General features: G+C 35.9%; 1 protein-coding gene across 3 annotated transcripts in view; it reads left to right on the forward strand.

Annotated features, from left to right (window-relative positions):
• Window positions 1–4,018: 4,018 nt before the first annotated feature.
• Window positions 4,019–16,667, forward strand: part of LOC115224757 (basement membrane-specific heparan sulfate proteoglycan core protein) — a 369,665-nt gene continuing 357,016 nt past the window's right edge. The window contains exon 1 of one of the 3 annotated variants that reach the window (XM_029795652.2): window positions 4,019–4,619. In XM_029795652.2, coding sequence (XP_029651512.1) covers window positions 4,530–4,619 — 90 coding nt within the window. In that variant the 5' untranslated portion in view covers window positions 4,019–4,529. The remainder of the gene's footprint in view (window positions 4,620–16,667) is intronic. The other 2 variants (XM_036513837.1, XM_029795655.2) reach the window with 2 other exon arrangements.

Consider the following 16,667-nt stretch of genomic DNA (forward strand, 5'->3'; position numbering starts at 1 on the left):
TTGAAGTATCCTAGCGAGACATCCGCCGACTTCGTAACAATAAGCTCTCTTCCACACCTCCCATTAGGAACTCATTTGGGGTTCTTCTCAACGACGTGTTGCAACACGACTCCTCAAAAGGTAATCTCCAGCATGCACAGCCGAGTGCTCCAACGCATGGATCATTGAGAGATTAGTCCTCTTTAGTAAGTCTTCCTAGTGCATTCTGCACGTTAGTGAAACATCACTGGGACAAGTGGAGAAGCTTAAGTGTCACAGGATCATATTCACGAGTGATGGGAGGCAGGAGGCTGAATTGGATGCACCAGCATGATCCTCAGAAGAGGAGGGGTTGGCAAGCAAAAAAAAAAAACAAAAAAAAACAGAAAAGAAACCCAAACTTACTATATTCAATTTATATCTATCCTCACCTACGGTCATGAATGTTGGGTGGTGACCGAAAGAGTACGATCGCAAATATAAGCAGCCGAAATGGGTTTCTTCGAAGGGTCTGAGTAATATTTAGCTCGGTTATTAAAGAATCTATCAGGGTCAAGCCACTACTTCTTGAGAGGTCACAGCTCCGGTACTACAAACACGTGATTAGAATATCGTAGGAAAGAATCGCAAGACGGATTGTTCAAGCCGAGTCGACCAACGGGATGGTTGAATAATTATTATCGTAGGTGGTCATGCTTGGGAAAGCAGCCATAAAATCTAATGACGGTTGCTTCAAACAGGACTCTGTGGAGGAGGTACTTGAGGTCTCTACCACCACGACCCTCACAGAAACAGTGGGCGGAGAGAATGGATGGATATTTACACTGTAATGAAGAAAGCTGTACATATGTTATGTATGTATATATATCATCTGTGGGCTTCATGCTTCTCATAGAGCAGCTTCTCGATGAGAAGCATGTAGCCTGCAGAGTTTATCAGCAAGACAACACATCCGCTTTCAAGAAAGTAACCTACAACACCTCTAAAAGCAAGGTGCAGGTGAAGCTCAGAGAAATGAAGGATTCCTGGTTCAGCAGAAGGCACAGAAACACAGTTTCTTTCATGTGACAACAAGAAGTTGTTCCTCAGAAGCTCAAGGACGCTTCTATTGTCCATCTCTACAAGGGAAAATGGCAGTCCTTTGGCAACCACATAATAAATTCTCTCCTTGTCATCACTAGCAAAATACTCGCAAGAGTCCTTAACCGCCTCAACTTAGCACATGGAAAACGAGTATCTGCCAGAGAGTCAGTGTGGCTTCAGAAAGATCTGTGGGAAGTCGATATGAATTTTACTGCATGCCAACTTCAAAAGCAGTGCCAAAAACAGAATACAACGCTTACAGACCTAACCATGGTGTTTGACACCGTCAGTTGTGAGGAGTTTTGGAAGATCATACGAAAGCTCGGCTGCCCGAACAAGTTCATCAGTAAGGTGCGAGAGTTTCAGGATGGCATGCTTGCTTGAGTACTGGGCGGTGGAAATTCTTCCGATGCATTTCTAACCGCTAAAGGAGTTAAGCGAGGTTGTGTACTCGCACTTATGCTGTTCAGCATTATGTTCTCAGCCATGCTGTCAGATACATTTTACAACTACGACGAATCCAGCATCAAGATCACATTCGGGACTCGTGACAGTGTCTTCGACCTGCGGAGGTTACAGGTCAAGAGCAAAGTGGAGGAGGACTCAGAGTGCGACTTCCCATTCTCAGATGACTGTGCACTTAACGCCACCGCAGAAGCTTGGATGCAGCAGAGCATGAACTGCTTTTCCACTGCCTGTAACAACTTTGACCTCACAATCAGTACTCAGAAGACAGAGGTTATGTACCAACCTGCCCCGCAGAAGTCGTATGAGGAACCAACTATCACCATCAAAGGGGAAACATTGAAGGCTGTTGATAAGTTCACGTACCTCGGCACACCCTCTAGATTCGTGAACATTGAAGATGAAGTTGGTACACGAATCACCAAGGAAAGCTCAGCATTCGGGCAGATAGGTGAATCAGTGTAGGTGAGGCATTAGGCTCAAGTTGAAGCTCTACAAAGCAGTTGTACTGCTACGCTTCTGTATACATGAGGGACTTGGACGGTTTACGAACACCACACCAAAAAGCTAAACTGCTTCCACATGAACTACCTGAGAAAACTGAAAATCACCTGGCAAGACAAGGTCCCAGACACGGAGGTCTCCTCTCGAGCTGATCTGCCAAGTATCTACACACTGCTGAGGAGAGCGCAAATCAGGCAGGCCAGCTTGTTCGAATGTCTAGCACGCGACTCCCTAAGAGACCGTTTTACAGGGAACTGGCGGAAGGCAAGGGCACGCAAGGTGAGAAGAAAAAGCGATTCAAAGACACACTCAAAACCTCACTGAAAAGCTTTGAGATCAACTCCAACACCTGGAAAATTTATGCACAAGACTGCCTTGCCTAGGGAAGCTACACAAACAGAGGTGCCACCTTCGAACAGAACGGGATAACGCGAATACGCATGTCCAGAACCTACTCTTTACCTTCAGTCCGACCTACAGCAGAGCTTTCCGAGCACGCATCTGACTGATCGGTCACATTCAGCAGACACGCCGTGCCTCGTCTTCTCCCGTGTTGTGTCCTCGTCCATTAAGGCAGACGAATATATATATATATATATATAATATAAAATAAATATAAGAGAGTGGTCACTATATGGCTCACTCTCTTATATTTATTTTGTAAAAATATTATAATATATTATAAAATATTATAATAATCCAGGTTTCTCGGAGCACTAGGCCACTTGGTGTTGAATAGATATACTATTAAATTAGTATCTAATTCTCTCACCCTTATTAATTAATTATATATATATATATATATATATAGTGAGAAAAAAATATCTAAAACAGTTTGCTTCGGCCCCTCGCAACTTTGTTGGCTTCTTACAGAAACCTAGTTCGTAGGGCTCAGTTTGTGTGCGTGAAATGTGCGTGTGCTTATTTATATTTTGAAATGCTGTTGTTTAGTCCTACGTCAAACAAATCTATAATTAAATAAATGCCTTCCATCTGTGACTATCAGTGTTTTTTGTGGAATGGAGGGCTACATTATCTAATATATCCTTTAACGGACAAATGTGATTCAAGGACTATTTAGCTGCTAATTGTAGCAGTTTGGGCTACCCTTGGAAGCTCGCTCATTGTTTGTTTGTTGCTTTTCAGCCTCAACATAGCGCTCAACGAGAACACATGCATTCTTGCCGTGACAATCCAGTTTTTTTTTTTGCGATAATGAGCATAACGTGTCTTTTTGAAGAATGCAGTGTACAATTTGAAGGAGATATGACGGGTATTTTTAGCAGGTCGAGCATCAGTTTATTTGGCTTATGTATCTGCATAGTACTGTACTCATAGGATTTTAAAAAAATATTGTTTCATTTGTATACTCCTCGTCCAGTGACATAAACAAACATAACATTACTTGTTATTAAAGGACAAGTGTCCACTACCCATCCATCACAACTGTATGGCCTTGTACCAAAGTTTATAAATTACTTATTGCTACCATCGTCGTCGTCATCATCAATCTTCGCATTCATTATCTTTCTGCATTCCAGTAAGCGCTCGCCCAACAAACTCATCTATAAATGCGTTTCTCGCTTGTGCCATCGCCGTCACCATCACTATCTACTACTCTCTGTTATGACCCCTTCCTTTTTACTACGAGCTCCTTTACGCATGCCTTTCGTAGTCCTTATTTTTTCACGGATTCTGTCCAGCCTCCCCATATTAAAAAAAAAATTCCTCTTACATTAATTATTTGATTTATTTATTTTGTATTTTACTTCTCTTCAGTACCTTCATATCATCTCTTTCTCTCTCTCTTTCATACATACATACATACATATATCTTACTCATTCACTCATGCCGTTACCCACCTCTACAGACATATCCCCACCCACTACTTTGCTTTACTTTTTACAGCCTTTTCCACTTTATATCATACAACGCTCTCCCGCCCTATCCCCGCCTTTCTTTATGTCAATTTTCCTCTAACACCCCCCGCCTACTTGCTTGTCTCACTAGTGCCGACCTGTGGTAATTCCTCAGTCTTTCAGTCTAGGTTGGTTAGCATCTCACAAACACGAAAACTTTTTCCGTAGCAAGAACACTTAGAAAAACACATTATTTCAATGCATGCATTCATGTGCCCTCACTCACGCGGGCACATAAACTACTAGCATACGCACACACTAGCATAAATATATATACACACACGCACTAACACACACAAACAGAGGGTGTACATATCTTTATATAAATACATACAGGGATTAGATTTTAAGGGATTATTACAAACTATTTAACAGAGAAAATATAGATAGATACAGATTTATGAAAAAGTTACATGAAACCAACAAGACATCAACTGTCTTCCACTGATAAATTAAACAGCATTTCTATCTTTGGATATGAAGGATTTCTAGGAAGATTCTGTGCGGTCATTTTGTACGGATATTGAACTGGGCGAAAGGCCAAGGAGGCCTAAAGTGCAAAACATTCACCTTAAGAGATGTCCAACCAGACAGTCTTATTATTACTTTTATTAATAGGGATCGGACTTACTCATTCGATCAACCTCGCTGCTCATTCGATCAACCTCGTAAGTAAACTATTACATTGCTATACATAATACTATTTTTTCATATTTTTATTAATTTATTTGAAATATATATATTATCATGACTCCACCTCACTCTTTGTCACCTGTGTCTCGTTCTCTCTCTGTACATACATGTATACATACCTATCACTTTAACAATATAGATTACAGTAACTCCACCTATCTCTTTGTCTACAATCTTTCCCCTCCATCTCTCGGCATGTACCTGTACATTTCTGTTATACTACACACACACGCACACACATTACTAGGCTTTATGTTTGCGTCTCGTATATTCCCTTTTTCTTTATGCCTACTTCAACTCTACACCTTCTGTGGGTGTGTGTGTGTACATTATATATATATATATATATATATATATATATATATATATATATATCTTTATACAAATTGTGCGCGTGCGTGTATGTTTATCAGACTCCACAGTACCTCATCTCCTTTGCCCTTTTCATTAAGTTTTGTCCCCCTCACCGCCTCAGTCGTTTCAGTTCTGCAACAGTTGACAAGGGAAGATACCTTTATCTTGTATTTCCCCGCATATTTTTTTCTGGCTTTCTTTTCTTTCTATGTTACACCTGACTGACTATTTTCTCTGACATAGTATGCCTAGACTGTTACTATGCGTATGTTAAACTTTTGTATGTTGGTGTATATGAGAAAACTTATATCGACAGTTATTTTATATTTCAGTAAATTTGTAATTACACACACGCAAAAACACACACACACATATTATATATATACATACACGCACACAACACCTATCTATATACATATGCACACATACATAACACACGTACATATATATTCACACATATACACGATGCACGTATATATATATATATATATATAATATATATATATATACATACATACACACACAACACGTGTGTGTGTGTGTATATATATATATATATATACACACACACATACACAACATATATATATATATATATATATATATATATTACATACACAACACACTACCTACACATAACGTATACATATTACATATATATACGCGCACACACACAAACATACATGTACACATTTTATACATGTCTGGGTAATGTTTTGAATATATGTACGTATACACGCATTTATATACATTATGCATATATATAAAAACATGTATATAAATATAAGCACACTAGAACATATGTATGTGCATTTAGATACACGTATACGAAGTATTTGTGTATCTGAGCTTCGTTTGTGATTTTTCGTATGCGAGTGTGTGCCTGTGCGAGCATGAGAAATTTAAACCTAGTGCTAAGAAACTGTTGTCCGCAGAAATGTATCACTGAAGAAGTTGTGAGTGGTGTAGGAAATACAAAATTGGTAAACCGACAGAAGTTAAATTATGTGAGACAGTAAAACAGAAGAGGCGATGTCAACAATGTAGATCAAAATTATTTTAACTTTTAATTCATAAATTAATGTTTGTGTGCATATACACACATTTAAGTATGTATGCAATATATATATATACTCTATTCCTTATTTGGCTCGTTCATTGAACTACGGTCACACTGGAGCACCACCTTGAAGGGTTTAATCAAAGAAATCGACCCCACTATTTGTTTAAAGTTTGGTACTCATTCTTGTGGTATCTAACTGAACCGCTAGTTACGATGGCGTAAACAAAGGAACATCGGTTGACAACCGGTAGTTTCCGCCAACCACGTTCGTTCACAAAGCACTGGTCGACCCAGGGCTTTAGTAGAATACACTTGCTCAAGGTGGCTTGCTTTGGAACTGATCCCGTAACCAGGTGGCTGCAAAGTGAGCTTCCGGACCACAAATACACATGTACATGTATGTATATATGCACATATATATGCATGTTTGTGCACACACACATATACATACATATATATATATATATATATATATATATTATTATTACTCTCTTTACTCTTTTACTTGTTTCACTCATTTGACTACGGCCATGCTGGAGCACCGCCTTTTGTCGAGCAAATCGACCCCAGGACCTATTCTTTGTAAGCCTGGTACTTATTCTATCGGTCTCTTTTGTCGAACCGATATATATATATATATAATATATATATATATATATATATATATATACATAGAAGTCTGCGTGTTTGATAGAACAGAAATAGGACTTAGTATATGAATGTAAATATACGGATCTTTTCGGTTTGAACGGCAGTTTTTTTCTAGCGGTGTCATATGAAATTGTCACCCATAATTATGACCCTAGTATCGATCTATTGCATTTCAATCCGTTTTAGGGTTGGGGTGGGGGGTATCTTTTTTTCTTCAGAAATGTAAATAAACCTAATCTGTTTCTTAAACGTGGGAGATATTCATACGGCACAGAATGTTTTCACCTCAATAGACGTCATTGATTGGTTGAAATTGAAGAAAAAACAACAACAAATATCTTACAAACTATAGAATTTTCTCAATAAAGCCAAGAGAAAAAGATGTTTTATAAACACATTCTACCTGTATACGAAGTTTAAAAGTGTTTAGTTACGTGGAAATTATTTTTAAAAACTGCCGTTCAAACCGAAAATATCCGAATATACTTTTACATTTAATAAAGTGTGTGTGTGTGTGTGTGAGTGAGAGAGAGAGGGAGAGAGAGAGAGAGAGAGAGAGAGAGAGTATAGCTTTGGTAGAACAGGTGAAGTGTTCCTAATGCAAAGGCATGTAAGTTTTTTTGTTTTACAGATAGATAGATAGATAGATAGATAATGAAAAATGATAAATGTAAGTTTATATACTGCTCTCTACATAACGTTTCACATTTGCCCTTTTTTGAAACCTCTGCACTGGATAACATCTAATACAAAAGTTGTACTGGAAGCAAACTGGATGAAGATACTCTACGTAGGGATCTGTGTGTGTGTACATATGGATGAGAGTAACACCTGGATAGGTCAGCACAGTCCAAGTCAGTTTATATTGGTAGCCACTGCCCAAACATGTCACACTTGATATGTATATGACTTTTCTGTCTTATAGATTTTGTGTGTGTGAGCACGAGAGACATACAGAATGAAAGCTGGAGAGAGCGCGACTTTTCAATATTCATTTTTTTTTGCCCATCCCCACCTTTAACTCTTATGATAATGTACTTGGAGACTTGTGGAAGCATAGGCAGTTGATTCAAATTTAGTCCTGTCCTTGTCTGGTAATCTGTCAACCCAGGAATAATGAAAGACTCATTTGACATTGGTGCAATTTGATCTCAGAAAATAAGGGGACATAAGTTATTAATTACATAATATATAGTCAGTATGATAATAGTGATGTTAAGTGGTTGAAGTAAATGCATATTTAATTTTGTTTCCTCTAAGTTTTGAGCTATGTTTTGGCTGAGCTTAATGACTACAGTAACTATGACCACTTAATGACCACAGTAACTATGGTAATTATGTATTGACCCTCCATTTCAGTATCAGTTGACTATATCATTTCTTTCATTATACTGAAGAAAATTATTTTTATGAACCTTGTATGGTTAAAAAGATAGCTTTGTAATCACAGAGTTCTGAGTTTGATTGTACTGCACAGCACTTTGAACAAGTGTCCACAGTTTTAGATTAACTGATACTTTTTAAATGAAACTTGGTAGATGGAAACTATGTCAGTGTGGATAGTATATGTGCATATGTGTCAAAGGATTGGTGAGAAAGCCAGTTCTGTAGCAATATTTATTTTGCATAGAGTTGGATACTGTTTTAACATTCACAACATCAGAAGTGAATTGGTTACCCAAGTGGAAAATTTGTAACCAATGAGGCTATTGCTCACCAACTTTCATATGAAATGAACAAATAAATAAGCATTATTACATCTTCTAGGAATGTGATCTAAATTTCTTTGATTGAAAAGATTGTGAGTTCCTATTAAAGTGATCTTTGTAGGAACTAACAATGAGATGACTTCATGATGGACTTGCCTAATACCTAGATCCATTTCAATCATAACAGCTGTTTGACAAAATTCTGTAGTTAATAATGCGAAATATTGAGTAACTGTGTCACTGTATGCATTTCAGACAGGCCTGACTGACAGAATTTCCATACCAATAGAGTTTACCTTGAAGTAGTTAACCTTGATCCCTGGGATGAAAATCCACTAGAGCAGATCAACCAATTGATTCCACTTGATGCTCCCAAGTCTCCTAAAGAATGTCATTCCTCTTCTCCACCACTAGTCTTCTTTAGAAAGCTAACAGGTAATATCTGCCTACCACAGCAATCATTGGTAAGGTGTAAGCACTTTACAAAAATTCCTAGTGTTAGGCAGCTAGCCTTGGCCTTTGCTTTACTTAGGACTGCAGCTCTATGAAAGAGACAATCTGTGAGAAAAAATGTGTCCAACAAAAAGCTACCATAACTGCTCACCTTCTGAGAATCTATGCAAATGCCGCAGACTCAGAATATGTCTCTATGTCACCAGCCAATAACTGTCTGTAATCTGGATGCAAGGCTGGCAATTTTGAAGATGGGACTACTTAATAACATTACTCCCAGCACCAAACTAGAACTTAATTTTATTGACCTTGAAAGAATGAAATGCAAAGCTGACTCCAACAAGATTTGAACCCAGAACATGAAGAGCTGAAACAAATACTGCAAGGCTCTTTTCCAACAATAACAATTCTGCCAAATCACTGTCCATGTCAACCAATTAATATTCATGATAGTTTCTTACTTTGACAAAGTAATAAATTTATAATCGAAGTGATTTGATTGCTAATATATGATTGGTTTATTTATTTTATTACTGGAAAATCTTTGATAACTTGATTTGTTAGAAATAACCTTCATTACACATTAGAAAAAATGGACATTGGACAATGTAGTTCTTGATATACTAGCTGTAAAAAGAGGAGTCATGTTTGGAATGCCTTTGATTATAGACCTACTGCATTAAGAGTGATTTTAGGCTAAACAACCATCACCACTTCAACAGGGAGCCTCTACATTGTCAAATGACCTGGAAGGCATTAGCGCCAAATCTCCTTTAACTCACACTTCATTGTCTTGAAAAACAAAATGACACATTTGATCATATAATCCTCTATATCCACCAAAAAGATGGAGAAGTCATAGAATGCCTTTGATCATAGGTCTGCCTAAACAGAGTTAACCAGGAGCTAAACTAAACAATCATAGAAGAACATGAACTTATAGGAGATGAAACTGCAGCGTGTTCCTGCCATAAGTCAATATTCATTAAGTTAGTATTACTTCCTATGCAATAAAGAATAAACACAAAAATTATTGTATGCAAGCCATTAGAATACTTTGATATAATCAGAGAATAATCTTTATGATTAACAAGTCTCTATGGTGGAAAGAGTCAATACCGACAAAAGCCAAAAGTTGTAGTTACTATGCTAGGCTATTTATTTCAGATACAGGATTTGTCTGATTTGTTTAATGTCTTCTCACTAAGCACACTATAACATAGTTCTTTGACTTTTGCTTTTTATTAGAATCTTCTGATCTATCAGCATCCTGTTCAGCATGATGTAACAGCTGAAGATATCCAACACTGATCTTTATATAACTTTGCTGATGATAATCTGCTTCCAATGTACTTTTTATATAAACATTTTCTGGCATTTGATAAATGGCATAATTTTTATATTGTGTGTGTGTGTGTGTACATATACAAATGTCTGTGAACATTGTTTATAAATTGATCAGATTATTTTTATTTGCTAATGAGGTTTATTCTTCCTTTATATGTAAGAGGAAGAAATTTAAAAAATCTAAAATAAAGTGGCAACCAAAGAAATTAAAACTTCACAGCAAGTTTTCAACTTATATTTCCAAAATGTAATTCTCTCATGTTCCATGTGGTGTTTTCCAACACAAGTCATTTTGCATTGAAATAAAATAACTTGTTTATCTGAACACAAAGAGCATTATACGTCAAATTAATTCTACGTAAATAAGGTTTCACAAGAAAGCTGCTTCTAAAGGGTAACCAGTTCACATTGCACCACCATCACGAAAATGTATCAAACTTCATCTACCCTAAATGTTTCTAATGCCATTTCACTGACAGTTTTCACTAGTCTTTTCTAGGAAGGACATTACTAATAGTTAACAGTCCTCGGTTACAAAAAGAAAAAAACTAATTGGGTGTTATCTTCTAACTGGGTAGGAGAGATTATGTTAAAAATATTTGCTGTATTGTGACAGAAGAAAAGAGAGTAAGTTGGAAATAATGAGAAAGTGAAATGAGAAACAAAAAGAGAGGAAAAAAATAATTTGTTAGTAAGAAAGAACAATAGTAAAAATAAAGATGTATGTGGGTATTGGCATTCAGTATTAATATATAATGGTTGTGTTGCTTAATCTATAAATATTTAGTATCCTAAAAACAAGCCAGAAAATTATGTAATAATTATATACTGATTCAGTTTTATGCTTTAATGAACTAAATGAAACATTATCAAAGTGTAAGAAGGACTATAATGCTAACAATGGATGTAAGCTAAGAAATTTTAACTAATTAAACTTACACCTGCAATTGGAATCACAAGCTTAATAAACCAGTTCTGATGAAGAAAGGTAATGGAGACAATCTCTAAATTTAAATTAGAACAAAATGTAGGTTATGCTCTGGGGAGTGAATTTGATCTTGGTGATATACTGACAACTAAAAGATTTCAGATTTATTAGACCACTAATTAGGTATGTTAATGTACAGTTAGTTAGATTTGGTAAACTCACTCTAGAAGTTTGATTTTCTAGTTTCAATCACACTGTACAACACACTGGGCAAGTGTCCTCCTCTGTAACCTCAAGCTGACTGATGCCTTGTGAATAGATTTTAAGAGACAGACTCTGCAGAAATTTAACTTTGTAACTGCCTACATGTGAGTGTATGTGTGATCCATATTAAATTAAGAGAAGAAAATGGAGAGTTAGTGATTTATAATTATTGATAAATTGATAATCATTTCTTCCTACAGCTGTTTCCACTTATACTCATTAAATAAATTACAAATTATGCATTAAATTTGCATTTGTAAGTTATGAGCAAAATATCAGGGTAATGTTAGATACACACATGAATGTGTATCAGAGAGTGTGTATATGTGTTTGTATTTGTCTGACAGTATAATCAGAGAGTTGTTTTTCTTCATCAAAGTGTACCATAATCATTTGATAAAAGATGGTAAATTAATTTCCAAACTTAAATAAGTCCATACAATGTCAATATCATCTACAATAATTCCTTTGTATACCAATAATACCTACAAAATCCCTTACAAAGGATATGGAGAATGAAAGAAAATAATGTACACAATGTTGGTTGACATCAACCCATACTGCATACAACAGTTTGTAAAAAGAACACAAATACACATGATATAAAGGTGCAGTCATAGATGCGTGATTGAGAAGCTTGCTTTGCAACCACATGGTTTAGGGTTCAGTTCTACTGCATGACACACTGGATAAATGTCTTTTACAAAAGCTTGAGACAAAGCAGTACCTTGTGAGTGAATTTGGGTGACAAAAATTGTGTAGAAGCCTGTCATCATCATCATCATCATTTCAACATCCACTTTTCTATGCTTGCATGTTCAGAGTTTATTGAGACAGATTTTCTATAGCCAGATGCCCTTCCTCTTGCCAATTCTTGCCTGTTTCCAAGCAAGATAATATTACCCTATGGCCAGACATATTATCATAGAATATTGGAAATAAATGACATTCATTTACAACAACCATGCAATGTAAGATAAAAGACAAAAGCACACACATACATATGATGGGCTTCTCTCAGTTTCTGTCTACCAAATCCACTCACAAGACTTTGGCCATCCCAGGGCTATAGTAGTAGACACTTGCCCAGGCTACCAAGCAGCAGGACTGAGCCCCAAACCATGTGGTTGGGAAGAAAATTTATCAACTACACAGGCACACCTGTGTCATGTATATCATATATATCTCGATAAAAGAGTTGTTCATCATATAGACATGTATTGAAGGGTATGCATGTCCTTGTGTTCGTCCTCCAGTGTTTCACAACTATTGTTGGTTTCTTTGTTCATATAACATACAAAGTAAGAACTGAGTTCAATTTGTTCAACTAAACCCTTTAAAGCACTGATCCAACATGGCCACTGTCCAATGACAAACAAGTGAAGGAATAAAAGAATAGTATAACAGTTTATGAATAGTGGGATGACTTGACTCTACTAAAATGTTATGAGTAAACTACAAACAACCTATAGAAGTGTGTGTAATAGACCACATACATCAAAATTTAGGGAACATATCTTCATTCTCATCTGTTATTAAAAACGTATTACTTATGATTTATGTATGCAATTAAACCTTAGGTTCCATTAGAAGAGTCCACCGTTACAGTTATTTGGGCTAGTTCTCTGTTCTGAGAATAACCTTTACCTTCCAATCATATTATTCTTCTTGTTTTTATTCATTAAAATAAATAGTATATATATATTATACAGGGTATCCCAGAAATATTTACCCATTGATATTTCATAATTATTCAAAATAAACTTAAGGTAGGATAACAAAATTAGGCACACAGTTTCTAATGTAAATTTTCAATCCATTGCAGTAATTACATTTCAAAATGACCACTTTTTACCTTGATTATAGCCTGCAAACAAGTGGTCACTGAGTTGCATGAGCGCCTCATTTATATATTCAGATCTGACACATTTTGAATAGGACCAAGCAGAAACATTACTCTCTAAGATGGACCAGAGAGCAAAGTCCGTGGGATTGATATCTAGACTTGAGGGAGGTCATATCATCTTGTTTCCAAAACTGCTGAAATGCTCTTTGCACCACCTCTGTTTCAAATTGGATGTGTGGGCTGGTGCCGTCTTGAATGAAGATGTAGTGGTCACCAAAGGTTTCTGTGATCCAAGGTAACACTTCCTCATTCAATATTTCCACATAAACTTTACTGGTGACTTTGGTCCAGTATCGATGAAGATCAAGGGTGACTTGGACTCATCAAATGCAACTGTAGCCCATACAATGGGTGAAGCTGGTTTCTGATGGCATAAACGACTCCTGCTACCTTTGGGAAAGTCTCCTGCATTACATGAATAAAGCCTATCACTCATACTGTTGATAACTGCCGCCACAGTGAAGATCTTGTTGGTTCAGATCAACACTTCATTAGTGGCACAATCTTCTCTGTTAACATGGTTTTATCTGTTGAGCTGTTTCTTCTTGGAAGCTGCTGAAATTAACTACTGGGATTATTTCTTGTATGCAGTTAGCTTTAAATCCTCTTTAAAAATCCTATGCATTGTCAATTTCGAAATAACAAAAGAATTTGCAGTTTCTCTTGCACTTCAGTTCATTCGCTTCCCAACTTAAGTTTGTTTGGTATGAATTGATCATTTCCTACCAGGAATTGGCTAACTAGAAGTAGTAGCAGACTCCATGTATTATTTCCAGGTATTGAATACTGTTTTATGGTACACATTCAACTGTTTTGTTATGTCCTTGTTGCTCACTCCAGTTGTTTATAAAGTGACAATCTGGTCACATTTTGCTTTTGATGCCATGTTTGTTTACAAACCTGTTATAGACAAATGAAACAGTAGACACATGAACAAAAGATATATACAAATCTTTATGTAAAATGTAGATAATATTACCAGAATCAATATTCTGTAGGAATAGTTTTAAACATGAGTAAATCTTTCTGGAACACCCTGTGTGTGTTATAAAGCAGTGAACTTAAAAAGTTTGCATGTCAACTACATGGTTCTGAATTTGAGCTCACACTTTGGGGAAGTTTATATCATTAACTTGCTTGACCAGTAATATTCTAATATAGAAGATAGAAACTGTATAGACACCTGTCGAATGAATGAACAAGTGATAGAAAGCACTCAACACTGCATTACTTGAAATTCTATGTGCTTGTAGGACATGTCCATGAAACTTTAATGTGGTGCTGAGTTAAACTGCTGTGTGTGTGTGTGTGCACGCGCACGTGTGTGTGCACGCGCACGTGTGTGTGCATGCGCACATGTGTGCTTGCAAAGCAATACTGAAAGAACTTACCATACAAAAACTTAATTCTAAAACACATTGTTAACAATTTTTTGTACAATTAATTTATATTAGAAGAAAATCTTTCTTCAAATATTGTGACTGTATCAAGAATACTTCAGAAGAACCATTTTAAATATATGAATGCACATATATATATAAATGTAAATTTATGTATATGAGCATATATATTTATAGATCTCTGTTCATATATGCGTGTGCATGCATGTGTGTGTGTGTTTATATCTATCCTTATTTCAATGTCTAGTTTCCTATGCTCACATGGATCCTATAAGAATGTGTCGGGGCATAGTTTTCTACAGCCAGATACCAACTCTCACTTGTTTCCTTCCAAGTAAGGTAATAAATACCCCAGTCTTTTGAACAACTTGGACATACTTTTGGCATGAACTGCAAGCAAATGATGTCATCAGCAAGGCCATTGTTTACAATCAGCAAGCACACATGAAGATGAGAGGAAGGAAATATAAAGTCACTCACACACATTATATATATGTCAGGTCCTTCAATTGCCAACCACAAAATCACTTTTATGGCTTCAGTGGTCAGGTTGGGATTTATACAGGATGGTCAGCCAAATCTTCAGAAAGCAAATCTTTATGATATGCTTATTTTCTTTTCTTATTTTATCCTCTATTTTTGGATTTTATTGTATTGTTAGTTTTAATTTCTGTGACAAGTGAAATCTGCCTGATACATCTATTGTTTGTGACTATATAATGAAACTATCTGCCATTTATAGCAGAGTCTGGTGTTTTAATTTGCTATGAAGCACTCTGAGAATTGCTATATTCAAACAGAAACACACTGAATTATCTTTCTTCACATCAATGTCCATTTCACATTATAAGAAGAAATGAAGTAAATACCAAAGCACTGTGGTCAATCAACAAAAACCCTTGAAGATGGTGCCATGGCATCGCTGCAGTCCAATGGTTGAATCTAATAAAAGAATGTCATGTAGAGCAAATGTTTAATAAAAGAGAGTTAAAAATGGAAAAGACTAAATTCATGTCATATAGTCATTTGGTCATTTAGTATCAACTGCAGCATACTCAACAAAATAAATTATGCTAACTAGACCAAATTACCAATAATCAAACTACAAGGAATAGTTACATGATCTTTAACTGCTTTAAGCTGGTCATAGCCACTGAATTTTAAAAAGTCTTCATCTTACTAGCCCACTCGAGTTTTTGTTTAACTTTTATACTTAATGTTACCCACTCTGTTCAATGCTATTATATTTAATTACTTTAAAATGTGTCACAAATAAACTGGTGCAAACCAATAGTTAGAAGTCAAAAATGAAAAGCCCTGAACTCCTCAATATCAGATGGCAGATAAGTTGTCACCTCTGTGACCTAATTATTATTAATGGAGTTTGTGATATGGTGGAATTAGTCATACTCTAGCGTTTATGGTAAATATGAAAGGGTTAGTAAAAGTATTTGGAAGTGTTATTGTTCCTGGCATCAAAAAATGGATTGTTTGTCTTCCCTCTCTCTCTCTCTCTCTGTACAAAGTGTTAGAATTTACATAGAGGCTCTATCTGAATGCATTACTTTCTAAAAATAGTAACCAAATCTTTAAACTCAACTCCTGATCATCTTAAAAAAAGGAACAGATGGTCTGGACAATGTAGTCCTACCAATGAGAAATGGTGGTGGTTTTCTGCTGTTGGAGTGTTCATATACCACAGAGAAATTTATGATAATCTAATATAAATAAAACATATTAAATACAGAATATGACATGCATGTGAAATGAAATATAAACTGCATAGCAGAATTTGAACAAACTTTTATGTCATTTGTTCTGGAAATATACGTTGGTTGATTTTTCCTCATAAAATGTTTTAAATGTTTTCCCCTCCTATATACACAAACACAATATTGTAATAACAACAAGTCTAAATTCATGGTTTAAAAAATGCAAATCAATTTCA

Source organism: Octopus sinensis, linkage group LG26 (genome assembly GCF_006345805.1).
Source record: "Octopus sinensis linkage group LG26, ASM634580v1, whole genome shotgun sequence".
Taxonomy (NCBI): Eukaryota; Metazoa; Mollusca; class Cephalopoda; order Octopoda; family Octopodidae; genus Octopus; species Octopus sinensis.